The 19,055-nt window shown below is 34.3% G+C and overlaps 1 protein-coding gene across 1 annotated transcript in view; it reads right to left on the reverse strand.

Annotated features, from left to right (window-relative positions):
* The window catches only part of LOC145671156 (ceramide-1-phosphate transfer protein), a 44,324-nt gene extending 25,924 nt beyond the window's left edge, over positions 1 to 18,400 (reverse strand). The window contains exon 1 of the mRNA XM_081739991.1: positions 17,670 to 18,400. Coding sequence (XP_081596117.1) covers positions 17,670 to 17,851 — 182 coding nt within the window. The 5' untranslated portion in view covers positions 17,852 to 18,400. The remainder of the gene's footprint in view (positions 1 to 17,669) is intronic.
* Between the last annotated feature and the right edge of the window lie 655 nt (positions 18,401 to 19,055).

Genomic DNA, 19,055 nt, shown 5'->3' on the forward strand with positions numbered 1-19,055 from the left:
GAAATTTTAATAATTTTCACGTCGAATAACTATATAGCTCTCTGAAATTAAATATATAATGAGGTAAGAGCGAAAACAACAATTTCCGTTGGCGCTACATTACTATAGTTATATAGCGATTGCTTGTTTCTTTGGACTAAGTTCCATATTTGAACGATTATTCTGGTTGTATAATTTGTTTTATTTATCACTATTACCATTAGAATGGTACCATGAAATAAAGAAAAAAGCTACTTCGTTTTAGTCATTCAGAAATGCCGTAAATAATTCCCAAGACTTAAAACGACTTTGATTTATAGTGTCACAAATACTCATAAAATAATAACGTTATTAAGTATTCTGTCAAGAGCGCACCCAGACATTTTTTGTTGAAGAGTTCGAAATCGAAAGAGTGGATGAAGTCTGGATCGAGTGAGCCTCTCGTAAACGTGCCACTGGTATAGACAAAACATAAGTACGGTATATTATTAAAAAGAAGTACGAAGTTCTTAGGTTCTTGGTCCGAATCCGGTGGACCCCTTTCTGGATGCACCCCAGGCTATCGCTAACACAACTGCTACAAATAAAGAAAAACGCAGCTTTCTTACAAGGCTGGCTAGAATATTTATTATTATTATTATTATTAAAAAAAAAAAAAAAAAAAAAAAAACTAGAACAGTAACGATTTCGGAAGTATAGCACTTCCTTCCTCAGATTACACTCTCCAGACTACATTCTACAACTCTACACTCTATAGTTGTAGAGTGTAGTCTGAGGAAGGAAGTGCTATATTTCCGAAACCGTTACTTTTCTAGTTTATTTTTTATAATAAATATTCTAGCCAGCCTTGTAAGAAAGTTGTGTTTTTCTTTATTCAAGATGGACACAAGGCCATATTGTCATAATATCCAAACTGCTACAAAGTGTGAAGATTCCCTACGCTGTGATCTGCTAATATTTTAGCATTGAAATAAAATGTATTCTCTTTAATAACATATATCAATTGTAATTACTTTTTCTCTTCTTCTTCTTCTTCTTGTCATACCCTCTATCGTACTCATTACAATACAACTTCTCCAGAACGCACTTAACATTCTTCTTCTTCTTTTCCCTATTTTTGCCAACACTAACACGAGCAGCCGGATGGAATTCTCTTCGTTTTATTCTTTCATTTTCAGACTAGCTTTCCGTCAACCATGGCCTGAACACAGCACTAGGCATCTTTCTTACCTTTATCGAATAAGGAAGAGACAGAAGAAAATTTAATACTATAGCAATGTTCTTCTGGTGTCACGAGGAAAATCAGTTAAAGAAAATTAATTAGGACGACCTATGCTCTGGTGTATCTTTTTGATCTCTTGTTGCCTTACCTATTATATAAATGAGAAAGTTAGGTACTTCTACATCATATATTTTAGATATTATTTGATTAGAATTCAATAGTATTTTGTATAGATTAAAATCCCATCCTTCTTTCTCAATAGATTTATTCATGTTTATAACTTTAAAAGAATGCACACTCCAAAGTAGGGAAGGGGAAAATGAACACATTAACCAATATTCCTGCATATGGTTCATTCCTCTCCAAAGGAAGAAGGAAGATTCTTCCACTCAAAGTGTCAAATAACAAAACAACACAAACCATTCGGAGAATCTACGCTACTTTTTTTTCTTTTTCGCCAAAACTTTTCTCAAATGACAGAGAAGAATATTCACCCCCTCTGGTCGAGAATTGTCAGCTAGATTGAATTTCTTAGCAACACCGGATTTCGAAAACAATATTTGTTTCACTACCATGTAGTGGAAGGAGAAGGCTAATAGATCAATTTTCCATACCTCCCCCTAAGGTTTTTAAGACTTTTCAAAATGTATATATATATATATATATATATATATATATATATATATATATATATATATATATATATATATATTATTCTTTAAGCTATTGTAACAATTTATTTCACTTCTGATCTATGTTAAGTCCTGCGTTCCAGTTCATCCCTTTATTACCCTCCATTTCTATACATCGTGTCTCCTTCCATTTTCTGACTATTCTTCTATCTTCTTGGCCTAGAATATTTACTTCTTTCAAATCAACTGCATGTCCCGTTTTCCCTTATGTGTTTGTAGACCGCATTTTTGTCCCTGCTAATCTAACGTCATCTTTATGTTGTTTTATACGTTCTCTAAGTCTTTTCTCAGTTTCTCCAGTAACACATATCACATTCGCTGCACTGAATTCTGTAGATCACTCCTTTTTTCTCCATAGATGTCCTTTGTTCTTCTCTCATCTTTCTTCTTTTCTCCCTTATTACTTCCAGTAGTCTCTTGCTTCCTTTTCTATATGTTGATATATCTCCCATCTTCAGAATTCCTTTAATAAGCAGTGAAGAAGACAAGGTAGAACAAAGTATACAATTATTCCATAAGCACCTAGAGAATAATGGATATGACAGAAAAATGTTAAAGTACAGAAGATGGGAGAACAAAAATAGAGAAAGAAAAGAAAGAAGACGAGAAAGAGAACGAAGTGAAGGAGGGATAAGAGAAAGGAAAATGTGAAAGACAGAAAGTTTGGAGAAGAAACAGAAATTATTAAAACAATGCTGAAGATGGGAGGTATATCAACATATAGAAAAGGAAGCAAGAGATTACTGGAAGTAATAAGGGAGAAAAGAAAAATGAGAGAAGAAGAACAAGGGACATTGATGGAGAAAAAAGGATCTACAAAATTCAGTGCAGCGAATGTGATATGTGTTATATTGGAGAAACTGGGAAAAGACTTAGAGAACGTATAAAACAATATAAAGATAACGTTAGATTACACAGAGACAAAAATGCGGTCTACGAACACATAAGGGAAACGGGACATGCAGTTAATTTGAAAGAAGTAAAAATTCTAGGCCAAGAAGATAGAAGAATAGTCAGAAAATGGAAGGAGGCATGATGTATTGAAATGGGGGGGGGGGTAATAAAGCGATGAACTGGAACGCAGGACTTAACATAGACTAGAAGTGGAATAAATTGTTGCAAAAGCTTAATGAATAAAATGTATATATATATATAGTGTGTGCATATTTAGGTGTAATAGTGTTTATATGTTTATTTATTAATTTATATATATATTAGTTAATTAATTGTTAGTTAAATTAGTTAAAGTCGTCATTTTGTCTTATTAGCAACAATGGAAAGCATCTATATAGGAAGTTTCAAATACGTATACTTGAAGATGATTTGCTGCTGCCAGGAGCCAATCAGAAGAAAGATGCCTTAGCTGGTATATGTATATAAGATTGTAAGTTATCGTGTAACTCATAATGTCTGATGAAGCCAAAAAGTTAATTGGTGAAACTGTAACACGTATTTAATCTTTAATGAAAATATAATGGTTTTGCTCAGCAAATAATTAGTTTGTATTTAATTATGGAATTTGAAATAAGTGTACAGAAAAAAAATCTCTATAGAGTTTTTTCTTGATAGTTTAATTACTGGAATCCATGGACTCCTATAATTGATTCATTACCACTGAAATACAGTATATTAGTATGTGGTTAACCAGCTATGTAACACGATTTAAGCTTAAACTCTCTTTTGTTAGCGTACGCGCCTTTGCTGTGAAAGATCCGGGTTCAATTCCCAGCGGGAGCTCATGTGGCTTCAGATTCCACGTTAAGCTGTATCATATAGCCACACTGTTGAAAGGGACGCTAAAATCAAATCAAAATCAGAAACTAAATTTTCTTAGAAGATACTTGAAATACACATGATTTTTTAAATTTTTTTCTTGATCTTCACAGGAATACTTCCAGGCCAGTATTGTGATAATAATTAATGATTTTATCGACTACAAAAGTCACCAAGTCATCATTATTAAATTTAACACAAGATAAAATTTGTGTGTTCAGCAGTAGTGAGGGGTTTCTACTCTCCGACTCCTCATTAATATTTCTAACGTAAATCTCGAAAGCCCTTCATTGGGATGTTTTAAGCTAAACTCTAACGATGTTGGATATTCACGTTTTATATATAACACTTCGGTGGCATTCATTAACTTTAAAATTGATCTATCATAGCTCTTCAAACGGTACCAAGACACTCTACAGCAATGTAATGTATGTATTTACTGTATATTACATAAAAGACCCTAAAAGTACACTTTCTGAGTCAAATATATATCAAAACTTTATATTGTAGGTTAATGATAACCAGCTTTAGGAAACTGTCGAAAAATTCTTGAAAATACATTGTCTTCTTATCCAACCTTCAATACTACGAGCTTTTACAGATTTAAATGCAATGTAATGTCCGCACTGTTGCCATACGATTTTTTGTATTTTAATTAGTGATCTAAAAACAAAACAAAACAAAACAAAAAAAATGTTTACAAACACTATGTACAACTTCTGTTGTACTAAATATTATAAATTTTCTTCGGTACAAGTCTATTACAAAAATTGAATACGTAACGTTAGTAATATAAGCATAGAATTATGTATTAATTTCCCTCGACTTTATATACATTACAGAATATGGTCCCTATGTAAAAGCCTTATATGTGAATTGCTTAATTTTTGTTTATAATATTAAATATGGGAGATGGATAAAAGGTTGGAGAATATTACCGATTTTATAAGTAACCAGTTGAGAATACTCCAAGAGCATTGCCACAACGAACTTAAAAGGAATGGAGCGGGATGGATAACTGTAATTGTTCCTACATATAAAAGTAAATCTCTTCTATCCACACCTTCTTCTGTTTCTCGCAAAATATCATCTCTCTATGACTTACGGTTCCCAAGATATGGTTCCTTAAATCTCCCGAAATCGAAACTATTTTTTGGCCAATATCTCGGGAACGGCAAGTCATAGGGATGATATTGCTGTTGATCAAACTGGCCACTAGTTTGGTCAGTGGCCACCAGTTAATATTGGTACCAAAAGCTACCATATTTAGGCCAAAAAATCCTACATAATGTCTATTCACTAAACGGAGAAAAAAAAAAAAAAAATGTCACGGCAACATTGGCCCTCTTAACATTACATCGCATTAGTGATGGGATTTTTACCGGTAAATATTTTTTGGGTATTTACCTTGGGTAAATACCCAGGTATTTACCCAAATTGGGTAAATATAAGTTTTTTTTTCCTTTCAGTCATGTATGTGATACAGATCTTGAGCAGCACATAAAAATTATGAAAAGGTAACATTAGATCCAGTAGAAGCTAGAACAATTGTTAAAAGGCATTAAATTTATTATTTTCATTAATAGAAATGAGTTATGTGGTCATTCCTGTTTTGATATTTTTCCAGAGAGCACAGTTTAAACAACGGATCACTCTGATAAAGACTACATTTATTTTTCTGCAAATAAAGAAACTAAGCAAGTACATGGAACGCTGATAAATGCTTTTCTTTTAATTTACATTCTGCAAGTGACTATGGGTGATAAGCCATTACAACTGACATGACTTGAAATATATTTTCTGTTATATTATACATGCTTTAATAACTACAAATTGAACACAGCAAGAGTAGGAGTATATACGAATACTTTCACACTTCCCTACACTTGCTCGCTAGGCATCACAATATAATAAAAAATGAGCTGTCTGAAGCCAGATTGAAGTAACTGCATTTTCATGTTTTGCGGGAAACTAGCATTCTTGGGAACAAAATAGATAAAATGCCATTGGTTAATGGGCTTCACATGACGGTTACGTCAGTTTCTTTAATTAGTTTATGATTGGGTGGCATCAGATTCATACGCGTAATTCAAATGATTCCATGCTTTAATTTAGAATTGGGCAAAATTCAGTTAGTTTTCTCTGGTTTCATACACCTCAATTGGCAGTATCAAGCTAATAAAAATACAAAAGAATTAGAAAACATTCAGGACTTAGTAACGTTCTCGAAATATTCTATACACATAAGGGCAAAACGTTATCTCGTTATGAGATGGCATTTCTACCAAGATTACTCACCATATTCATCGGATACATGAAATGAATATATGGAATCATCGCTGGTAATGTCTCCATTTATCTCACACATCTAAGAAGTGTCACTTTCACTGTCTTCTTCATGGGTTCTCCTTTTTCTTGGTACCATGGTGCATTCCAAATGTGATGAACTTGTATCTTCCGATAACTTATTTTCTAAGTCTTCCTGCTGCTCTGACTCAACAGTCTTCTCAGTCTCTTTACGCTGTGTTGATACTTTTGGCTTCTGTTTCCGGTGATGCAACTTTCAGTTATAAGCTATATATGTAATTTTTCCGGCTCTGAAAGCAGTCAGTCTATTCCTTGACTTAGTGTGAATTTTTGAGAAATTACTGAAGGATCTTTCTGTGGCGTCTGGTAATACCGATGCTGTTAATATCCGCTGTGCGACTTCAGATAATGGGTACTTCCACACAAACCTTGCCACCAAATTACTTGGTTCATTTCACCAAAACTTGTCCAAATGAACTTCTTGCCCCACAAACTTTTCTTTACCTTGTAATGTGCGAAATCCTTCATAACATTTACAAGATCTACTTTCATGTTCTCTGCAACCTTGTGTATGAACTCCAATCCATCGAGATCTTGTTCTGGAGTCAAGTCAAACCCCTGTGATTGATGGATGGTTCTGGTATAGTGAATCGGCTGAAGTGCTGTAACTTTTCTGCTTTCGAAATTATTAAGAATATGTGTTTCTTCTGCTTTGGACAATGGGAATTCAGGTACAGCCTTTCTTAATTGTTCTTCGATTTCTTTGACAGCAGGAACAACTCGGTGTGTATGTTACATTCATCAGATTCTAATATATTTATCCAGGAGACTTTTGGCTTAAGAACATATATTAGCTTTTCAACTGTCACCCAGAAAACCTCATCTTCAAGTAACCTTGCTTTGTGGTTTTTAATAAATGCTGTATATCTTGCAGTGGTTTCATGAACAGCTAGATTATGTAAAGTGATTTTGTAGCTTTCAGACTTTCAAAAGATTGTAAATAGCTTCCTCAGCGGGTTTTACATGGAAGAATAAGAGAAGTGTGAATGTTCTTTTCATTGTTAATTGCATGAAAAGGCATTCAATACCTGAGTATTTTAACCATTTCAATAACGACTACAACATTTGCCATAAGTGAGGAAATTGAAGAAAACTTCAAAATATCACTGCAGACAAGGTTCAACGTGTGTGTTTTACGTGACTATGGTTGCAAATGGAAATACTTTTGTTTGACAAGAGAAAAATCCTTCTGCATATTTGCTGCATCATCACAAATGAGAACAAAGAACTTTGCTTGGGTCGTATTTTTTAATGACATCAAATACTTATTTCTAATGCACTCAGCAGTGTGACGGTTACCTTTCGTGTTGATAAACTGAACAAATATTGGATGGGGGTTTGTAATATTAAAGTTGATTATTCCCTCATTGCGAACATTACTCCAACCGCAACATCGAAGATTTAGATACTTGCAACCTTGTTGAATTTGCATTTCATTAAACTTGGCATCAAATTGTCCCTAAAAATTTCAACTTATTTGACCATGTGGCCATTATTTTGCAAAATATAAGCTATTTGAAAATACTTGTAAATTGTTTTACCAACCCCTTTTCAGCCATCGTTTTTTGACTCTTTTACAAGGTCATATGGCAAATCCTTGAATTATATGAAATAAAATTACATGTACATTAATAGAAACACTTGCGCTGGGCTAGGGTAAATGTAATGTAATATATAAGAAATTAATTGTTGAATTTATTACATAAGTAGTTAACTATCCTTTGCCATTTGCAATTTTTATCTGAACTTTGAGACAACTTATAGACACAGCAAGCCAGCAAACTACTCCATTATCGCTCAACCCAAAACGTAACTTGATATGTGATGTGTGTGTGTGAGCTCATTAACTCATTAACTTACATGTGTTACGGTATGCATATATAGGCTACTTATGTTTTCATCAACTGTCATTGTATCCATAAAAGTGATAATGCTACTAGATGAACTTTTTACATTGATGGAGGAATCTTCATATATGAAACTGCATCAAAGTTTTATAAGACGCCCTTGTCAGTAAAGAGTCATCAATGCTTTTATTGTTACTACAACTTGACGTAGTTTATACACTTTCATTCACTTGTTTTGTCCCAGTATTTTGCAACAATGACACAAACTTCTCCCTTGTAAACCTTTCAAAATTGTTTCCTTTAGACTTTCAGGATACTTAAAATATGTATACACATGATCTGACATTTCATTTACATATGCGTGCTTATAGTTTCCATCACATTTCTTGCAATTTACTGATATATCATTTCGTACATTATATGCGCAACATTAGTTTAAGCACTGAAAATAGTTTAGTAGCACATGCTGAAAATAGTTTAAGCACTTTCCGATTGCAAAAGAAAACGATTAGAATAATTTTTGGGTTACCCACAAAATCGACATGTAAAAAGGTTTTCATAGAAGCAAAACTTTTAACACTCCCCAGCTTATATATCTATAAATCTATTCTTTTTACTGTGAAAAACAAGCATCTTTTTATCTTTAACAAAAATGTTCATAGCCATAATACAAGACAAGGTACTGACATATTTGTGATGCATCAAAAATATGCTAATGTAAGCAAAACCGTGTACATGAATTGTGTCAGATTGTATAATAAACTTCCTCTGTACTTGAAAAATATGACCAATGTTTCCATTCTTCGTAAGACATTATATAAACTATTCACTGAAAAGTGCTATTATACTATTAAAGAATATTTAAATGACTCATTGGTTACAGATAGGAACTGAAGAGTTGGTTACAGATACTTACCCGTGAGTGCATGCCTGGTGTGGTACAAACAGTTACCTAATTAGATGTAAATTGTCATGTTCTTATACTTAATACATCCCATTATGTGGTTTTGGAAATATGCATGATGTATACCTCTGGTACTTGACAATATTGTATGTTTTTTTTTTTTTTTTCTTTCTTTTCTTTCTGACAACTGTAACGCTTACATGAGAATTTCTCATGCTTTGTAAGCTAATGAAGCAGGCAAATAAATAAATAAATAAATAAATTACTTTTCTTTCTACCCATTTTAAGCTTTTTTCTCTCCCTGAATAAAAGAAAACTTAGGAAATTGAACTAAGATAAGAGGCACGTCTACTCTCAAGTCTCAAATCAGTACCAGTACTGAACTTAATTAGAAAAGGAATGGTTCGAAGCAATTTTACCAGATATATATTATGAGTTTCCAGTGTTGCAGGTTTGCATCTTTGTTTAACCACATCTATATCTGGAAGATTTTATTCTGCTATTTTAGAGTCCACTATGTCTTCTTATTATGTAATCTTGAAGTTTGTAATAAATACCCATTTTTTGGGTAGGTAAATAAAATTTCGGTATTTACCGGGTATTTACCCAATTTTTATTTACCTACCCAGTGGGTAAATACCCAAATCCCATCCCTACATCGCATTAAAAGGACAGAAGCTTCTGGTGCTGAAGGTTGGATAAGGAGATACACGTTTCCACGAAATTTTCGACGGTTTCCTGAACTTAGATATCATTAACCTGAAATATGAACTTTTATTTATATTGGACTCAAAAAAGTACATTTTAAGATCATACAATACACTAACTTGCTATACATAGTCTTGATACATTTGAAGAACTGTAAAGATCAAATTTAAAATCAATAAATACCCCCAAAGTGCTATGTATAAAAATGTGAATAACCAACATCGTTAAACTTTAGCTTAAAACATATCAATGAAGGGCGCCCGAGACTTATACCAGAAAAATTGATGAGAAATTCGAGAGAAATTACTTATCACCGCTGAACACATGAGACTGGTATTGCGTTAAATAAAATGTGCATGTATTCTTTATTGACATCAGTAATTGTTCTTCAGATGACACTATGTTTTCATAATTTTACATGGCAACAAGTTTCAACGATGCTTATTTAAAAGAACCAAGTACTACAACTAGAACTGGTGCTGAGAAAAGTCAGAGCAGACCGATATTTTTCAACAATGAAAGGAAATTTGCCATGAGATACAGAGGTAGATGTATTATTTATTCTACACGTTCTGCTATGGCTTTAGTTACTGTTTTGGAAAGAAATCGCTGCAAATGGAAGCAGGAACAATCACCTCACGCTGTCTTTTACGCTTGAGCATTGGTTTATTTATCTATTTTATTATTTTTTTTTACATATGTTTCCTTACGAAAAATAATATTGAAAAATTTACAGGTAAAATTGAATATTCAGCATCGAATGGCGTGTTCATAAGAAACAAATTCCTTCAAGCAAGAGAAATAAACTGTAAATAAAAAGGGAGACATCGAATTGTAGATTAACGACGAATGCCACAACAATAGGCAGCATCGAATGCAGGGACGTTCAAAAACGAAAATTCTTTCGGCAATAATTAGGGTCACGAGCTTTTCGCACTAAGAGCTTGAAAATTTCTTGTTTCTTTTTTAGTATTTCGCGTTTTGTCGCATTTTCCAAATAAAGTTACGCATTTCTAGCTCTTATGGAAAAGATATTCCCTGACATTTTTAAAGTTGTTCCTTTTATTCATAGATAACTATAGAAATAAACCACTGATTACCTTATTAAAAAGAAAGAAAAAAAAAAAAACGAATATTTCATTTGAGATCGTAAATTTCACTTACAGAAAATAATATTTTTTAAATCAAACTGAAGGAAAATCAGTAACTAAACTTACTATGAATAGGAAAGTTTTACAGTCTTCTGAAACTACATAGGCACATGTTACATCTAACCATTAAACATAATCATGTTACATGTTTCCACATTATCCTCCTCCATTGTTGTACGTTTGTCACTTATCATCAATCCTTGCCATTGGCTAGCTAATTAAAATGGTTCCTTCCCATCCAGCTGCAATGGTGGTAGCTAACACGCAACATGTTTTCTATGGTCGAGTCCATATCACCCAAAATGCACCGTTCACGCCAAGTTCAATCGTTAATCGTTTTCAGAGAAAAACTTATGTTTTTAAATTAATGTGATAACGTACTTTTAAAATTTCGCGTAGTTAGAAATTTCGTGCAAAACTGCTAATTTCGCGTTTTATCGCGCAATGGAAACCAATTAAAATACACCAATATAAAATATCATAAAATGTAAATAGTAAGACTATTCATGGCTTTGGATATATTGTTTTAACAAAAGAGACACTGACCAAAGCTTAAAACCCACTTTATTTTAAATTATAATTTGTAACTGTTTCGGATATCTAACATATTCTTCTTCAGACACTATCGAAAGATTTATTTTCGATAGTGTCTGAAGAAGGATATGCTAGATATCCGAAACAGTTACAAATTGTAATTTAAAATAAAGTGGGTTTTAAGCTTTGGCCAGTCTCTCTTTTGTTAAAATAAAATGTCAAAAAATTGAAAATTACTTAATTCTCACGCATTTCGTTTTATCACGCTTTGCGAAAAACTCGTGCCTCTAACAATAATACACGTCTTGAGAAAATTACGCGTGAATTTAAAGATGTGAATTCCTATATTAGAGCGCAGCAATCAAGGCTTCAAATAGTGCTTTAACTCTGCGTGCTACTCGTCGGCTTTCGAAACTTCATTTTTCGATGGGACAGGAAGCAAATTCCCTAGTGGGCCGCGGTGCTCACTAGCGAAGCGCACATCTCTGGTGTGTGGGGCCGCTCGTTCGTTCCCAGCCTGCATAGACAGTGCAGTTTTTTCCCACTTGGTTTATTCCACCTATTATCATCCACCTTATCACCACTGTCTCCATTAGCCTTGGACCATAATTATGGCTCATTAAACTCAAAACAAAATAAAATGGCAATAAAGGTTATCACTGTACGATGATTAATTAGTGAGAAAAACGAATATGGATTCGCGTACTGACGTGACATTAGATAAACAGGCCACAGACCGTAATTATGACAGCGTTAAAAAAAATTAATAAAAAAAACTCCAATGCCTTAGTACCTTCTAGAGCACTGCCTAGGACATGAATGCTGCATTAAAAATGGAGGGAAATGCAGAAATATAGAACGGAAACTAATGAGAGAGGAGTTGCATCAGAACCAAATGTGGTGAAATGAAATAAAACTGTGGATACTATCCCATTTTATGGGAGCATAAACTTGCACAATCCAGGAAAGAAATATGTTGCTTGAATTAAAATCAGATTACACAAATGATCAAAACATATCGAGATCTTACCTTTTATACTTATATTAAGATAATAAATACGAGGTGGAAAGTGTGCTCTTTATCACACAGTACATCATAAGATATAACTAAGTGTAGTGCTATGTGAAGGCAATGTACAAAATGATCAAAGAAGTGTCACTAAGCTGTACCATACACAAGGCATGTATTTCATATCATATAAAGTGTTTTTCCACTATCCTAGTTTATGTCCACCCCACCATCGCTTTTGCACCTGCTCCCTACGGCCGCACCATTTCCTATCGATCAGTCCCCGCTGCTGAGCTGACTTTGTTAGATAGCATTTGTACTTTTCAGGCCCATCTAGCACAAGTAGGTTTGTGTTTCTAAGTTAATTCGTTTTATGCATTGTAGTTTTAATGCTATATGTGCATACGCTGTAGGTATACTCAGCACTACTGAAGCCAATCTGCACCTAAAACAATATTTCCTAAGGCAGTAAGAGTGCATTTCCTGCTAAGAGAAGTTTATATTTCATGAATATAAGTATCCTCTTGTGTTGCAACCTTGTACAGGAAAGAAGTATTCTCATGTGTGTTTCGTAATTGCTGATATCCCAGAGACATGTATTTGATAAGAGCCCTCGCCCCAAATTCTCTAAAAGTTTACATAATACTGTAGTAGAGTGTTGTTATAGAGCTGGTTGGAAATATCAGAAGGTAAAGATTCATTGTATTCGTTATTTCTGAATAGTGCGTAGTTTGCACCACTTAATATTTGGAATGGTACTAATTTGCGCAGTAATACAATACAAATCAATATGCATCTTCTAGTGAAATGCAACGAAAGAAAACAAATAGATTGTAATACAACGTTAAAAACAGGTTCATGGATCTAATGCGGTGAAGACATCTACGGAAGAATCTTTTTGCAGTATGCTATCATCCTTTACTTTTTAGCATGCGAAATAGAACAGATCTCAGAAAAGCATTGTAGGAAATCCTAAGAAATGCAAAACGAATTCCAGTGTTTTGAGATCAAAACAGTGACAACAAAGGGCTACCAGCAAAAAGCAGGCAGTGACCTAAGCTAAATGCATAATGTTGGTGCAAACAGTGAACAACAAAGTCAGTTGTTTGGAAAATTTATGGGTAAAATCTATCAATTTATGAAGAAAGAAGGTTATGTCGGACTGGGGGGAAGGTAAGTACGGACATAATTAACGCTGAAACAACAAAGCTAACCTGACCTAAACTAACCCTACTTAACAAAAATTATGCAATATTTTTTAAAAATAAAATTTTTGTTGTAAAAATTGCTGGCATTCCTCAGGCCGACATATGCCAAGGACGAGAACTGTGTACAGCATGTAGGAAAAAAAAAAAAAAAAAAACCATTTGTGAAAAAAAAAAGTGCATTAATAAGCAAATGTAATACGTAGCCAGCTAGTTTGTGATGGCAACGTATTTTTAGCACCAGTTTTCCCTTGTCAGCATGTTCAATGTTAGAACGCACTTGTTTTTACCAACCTTCCGTTGGTGTTCACTCCAGCTTTACTCTGCCCTGATCTGCAGTAGATGCAAAACTAGTTTGTAATGACCATCTAGAGCAGACTAATGCGTGAATTTCGCACTTTTTTTTTTCTTAAACCCGCATATCCACTCACCATCAATTTTGCCTGTTAAAAGTGGAATATTGTTTTATGTTATCAATAAGTGCAAACATAGGGTTCACTCGAGCAGACGGTTCTACCAAATAGAAAATTTATAGGTAAAATACGATCTGAAACAATTTTCGTGAAGGAATGAGAGTGTAAATATAAGTAATTATTGTCAGTACACAGCATATTGAAATGAAATTTGAGTCACAGTGAAAGTAATGTATGTGTACGTATGCTCTTCCACTATCTTTTTTATGCTTATACCCCCGTTGCAGAGGCGCCTGCTTCCTACGGACGCGCTATTACTCGGGACTCTCGCTGCGCTCCTGCTCTGATTCGGTTACACAGCACTCGTGCTTTTTAGTGGCACCTAGCACAAATTGGTTCCTGTTTTAGGCACTGTAGTTTACATGCCATACGTCCACACTATTATACTCATTCCTACTGAAGTCAATCTGCAAGTAATAATGTTGCTCCTCAATTAGTGCACCTCCGCCAAGTGAACTTTGTGGTGGCAAATAGCGTGTGCGTGGGTTTTCTTGAGGTTCTCCCGTTTCCTCCCACCTTCTTCATTCCACCATTTCATTCATCTCTCATCATCACCGTCTCCTTTAGCCTAACCGGCACAACCGTGGGATGTAAAACTCAAAATTTCATATCATTTCATTTAGTGCATGCTCTGCTAAAAGAAATACAAATCTCTAACTTAACCTGAAAATGTAAGAAATGTGTCAAAATTTCGTAGAAGCGTGCGGTTAAGTAATGCCCAAAGATTTTGCAGAAGCTCAAGGACATGATTACTGTTAGGGGCTGAATACCCTAAGGAAGTGAACGAAACCAAATATAACCTAACCTATTGATAAACTATTGTTAGCTCTGTTGAAAAGCTGGTGCGAGTTAACAGAATAAATGCCATGTTATAACATCAATTGCTGAGTTTATGCATACATAATGGAAAATAACTGGTGAGAGAATTATAACTTTGCAATCATTCTTTTGAGTAGTATTCTTAAACTTAACCTGTACTACTAAAGATTTTGGTGCAGATATACTATACGGATCAATAATTTGTAAAATTTTGAGAAGAAATTTCTAATGTTTTAATAGAATAGTCTGTAAATAATGGAAATATGGTATCCACTTACCTCTGAGATGCGTATTTACGCGAAAATATAGAAATGAAAGTCGAAGGCGGTATCCATTTATTCTCACAAGGTAATTACAGAGAAATGTGTAATTTCTGCTAATATTGTATTAAAGTAGTTTTTAAGCAATCGATATAGTCTGTCATTTTTACGTCCGACACGGATTGCTAGCTAAATCAGTTAAAAAAAAAAAAAAAAAAAAAAAAAAAAAAAAAGTATAAACAGATTGAAGGTGAATCAGGGTATAAGAAAGTGAAGAATTAAGAAGCGGAACCATAGAAATCTTGGTGATGTAACACGTATACACTCGAAGATTATTAATTGTGTCCATTTCCGGAATTCTGAATAATGCCGGTGATGATGTAGTGCATAAGTACCAGTGCAAACTGCGGAGAAAATTGGAACTTCGTGATATTCGAAAAAATGAAATGTTGTCTAAATTCAGATAAAGGTAGGAAACAACCGAGCTCTGCGGGACTTCTAACCCCCCTCCCTCGCTGTTGTTCTGGTGCAGTTTTACTATATTAAGACAATAGATATCTTATATTCAAATTAATGTAGTTTGGAATTATTGTTAATTCTTAAAATCTAACTTCAGGCTTATTTTCATTCATAAAATATGTACTAATATAACATTATATGTATCCTTTTAATTTTATGCATACTGTTGTAACAAATTTATTCACATACACACTTCCACCAAACAATGCAAATATCCAAAAAGTAACATTATTTCGTGTCATCATGTTTAAATCAAAGTTTAAAAAATTTGGTTAATTAAAATCTTTCAAAATCTAAAACACACATGGGTAAAAATTGGCCCGAGTGCTAAAACCGTATCTCCAAAATGTCAGCAATTTTGGTCGTATAAAAACTTAAGTATATTTATCAAAAGAAAAAAAAATTACCAAAAATTAAATAAATAAAAAAAAACGTTACAAGTAAAAAAAAAAATTAAATTTAAAAAATATAATACTACCTAAACCAGCAACAATAAAAAATACAAGCATTTTACTGTCTCTGGAAGTGCAAATCTCCAATGCTTGGGCTAAACATCTTCCATTTAACAACCAAGATATATATTACAACCAAATACTGTGCTAACACAATTCGTATACACGATTTACACACAAAATAATTTCATACTAAATTCGCATTACGCAACAACATATTACACACCAAATTAATACATTTTCTAAATACACATGGCCAAACTTAACGTCTTCTTTATCATTTCTAATTGGGCTCTAATTAACCTTTAATCAATACAACCAATAGTAAAATATCCCCATTACCTCTTAGAATATATATGCATTAAATGTATCATTAAAGTTAGTCAGTGCTAACTAAAACAATCTAAAAAGCTCTAAGTGCTCTACATGGTTGGCAATATGGATCCACAGATTGTAAAATACACAGACAAATTCGGGCGTCTCTAATTTGCCCATTTCATGTCGAGAACAGAACCCAACCAACCCCTGCGGGTCTTTTAACCCGTTCCTATTACTAGTACTACTCCTACTTATACTATAGATGCATATAGTAAAACTGCAGGGTCCTTCGCTCGACTGCGTTTTGTTAAGATAGCACGTGCTTTTCAGTGGCCACCTAGCACAGGTTGATTGGTTTTTGAAAAAGTGAATCTGCAGCCGAGAATGCACCTAAAAAGTGATTCCTGAAGGTACGGAAAGTCAATGTAGATAGAAAGATCAATGTCTTTCATGGATTTTTGTATAGATCCGTATATAGGGTTGCCAGATTTGTAAAATCAAATAGGAGGAAACTTTGATTTAAAAAGCTCACTAAAAAGAATTGCTTTTAAGGAAACTTAAGTTTGCTTCCCGATTATATCAAATAGCACATTTTAAAGAAAAAGGAAAGAATATTATAGAAATTAATAGATTATTAAAGGAAACGGTTATAGTTAAGGAGCCGTACTTCCCATTTAGGGAAGGACGAGAAACGCCATACTTTCCGGAATTATTCATTGACTATCTAGGATGTTAAAAAGTAGGTAATAGACTGAGTTCTTGCCCTTGTACTTAGGGTGTTTAGGTAGTGCAACAGTAAGATGTATCCTCGTGCACGGGAGATGAGAAGTAGCTGTTCTTAACTATTACCAAGGAAACTAATACAAAAAGTACAACTACAAAATGATGACTCACTAGTAGGTAGCAATACTAATGATAAGTCATGGTATTTCATAGTCATAAGTATTTAATAAAATTATGGTACTAATAACTTATTTATCCTTATCTTCATTCTGGCAATATTTTATGCATCTTGAAACTCTGTTGAATTGTTTCACTAATTAGTCTCCAAACTCGAAAAGCAGGACAAAAACGCGTCTGGCATGGGTACGAAGCCGGACATTAATTTCTATGCCCAAAAACCGGACAGTCCGACTAAACGCCTGGTGCAGCTTTACTATACGGATCCATATATTGTAAAATGCACAGAAAAAATTGTGGCAGACTTTCATTTGCGCATGTTATGTCGAGAACAGAACTCAACAAACTCCTGCGGGCTTCCAACCCGTTTCTACTCCTACTTCTACAACTACTTATACTATGGATCCGTATAGTAAAACTGCACGAGAAGCCGGACGTCTGGCAACTTTATCCGTATAGTTAATCTATACGCAGATTTGTACCTAAATAAACCGTTACGGGTTGCTTTTTGCTCAACTAAGTAAGATATTCACTTACTTGTAAAGTTCTTTATAGGCTTCAATGTAACCAGATAACTCCACATCATCATTCTCTTTCAAACTCCCTGCAAATCCGTCATGCACAATTCTTATGTTGAATTTCCCATCTGTTGAAAGAGATGAATCTTTATCTTGTGGCTGAACAGAGGAAGATGCAGCTTCTTTCTCAGTGGCTGACATGTTTCTTTTTACACTGTACAATCCACTATCGCTACCGGCGTGTGATCTCTACTACACGTTGCACTTTCATCACGAATTACACTTATCAGCAATATTTGTATCAAAATCAAAAACACCACATATCAATCATCTGTATCGACGACACTCCTTCTTCCTTCCGGACACTGTTGCCAACTATTATGAACAAAATATCGCTAAATCTTGCCCTAAAAATTGTTAAATCATATATTTGTCGAATTTAAGCCTGAAAACGGTGTTTCTTTTCTTTTGCGAAGCATCATAAAGTAAACACGTGGCTTTGGCGTGAAAGACCCAGGTTCGATTACCGGCGGGAGCTCACAAGTTTCAAATCAGACGTTAAGTCCACTTCTCATGTAATCTTGGTGCTGAGGAAACGCTAAAATCAGATCAAAGTAAACACTTATCTTTATGGGAACAAACACTCTATCCTTTTCAACACTTCTCCTCTTCAGAGTTTACAAAGGACAGCTCGCACACTAGTCGCTTTCGTTTATGAATTGCACAGCATTATGCACTACACAGTACACACTAAATTGATTCTAGTCATAGTGAAAAAAAAAAAAATCAAAATATTCTAGTTCACTGACGGGAATACTGGCCAGAGCAGAATTGAGTTTCTTCGAAGGTGTTCTATTAAAAACAGAGCGACAGACGAGCAATTAATTTCACTTCTGAGAGTCACTGTATTCCAGATGGAGCTTTCATCCTTAATAAGGCGTAATGTTACACGATTCATGTCATGTATACCATTCTTATCATAAATTATATTGGCCCACCTAACCTAAGGGTTTTCCTTTTCCTTTGATCTTCTTCTAGAAAAGTTTGCCCATCACTGCCCTAGTTCGTTTTCAGTAACGTAGCGTGAACTTTTGCAATGGGTAGGCCAGGAGCGGATCCAGGACCGACTTCTGGGGGTGGGGCGGTGGGTTGTCATACTGCTACTTTTAAGGGCTCCAAACTTTGGATGGGTTTTATTTATATATCTAAAATAAGAAAGTTTCTTCTTCTGGAGGGGGCGATCGCCCCCTGGGTCCGCCCCTGGGGTAGGCTGAAATTAGATTCGTAGCTAGAAGGTGGCTAGGAGGGGCCCAATCCCCTGAAACTAGCAATTTTTGTTGTATGTATATATGAGTATAAAGTGAATTTAAGGTACCCCCCAAACTACCCCGCCCTTATTTAAACG

The sequence above is a fragment of the Thermobia domestica genome, chromosome 15, assembly GCF_964235325.1.
Source record: "Thermobia domestica chromosome 15, izTheDome1.hap1.1, whole genome shotgun sequence".
NCBI lineage: Eukaryota > Metazoa > Arthropoda > Insecta > Zygentoma > Lepismatidae > Thermobia > Thermobia domestica.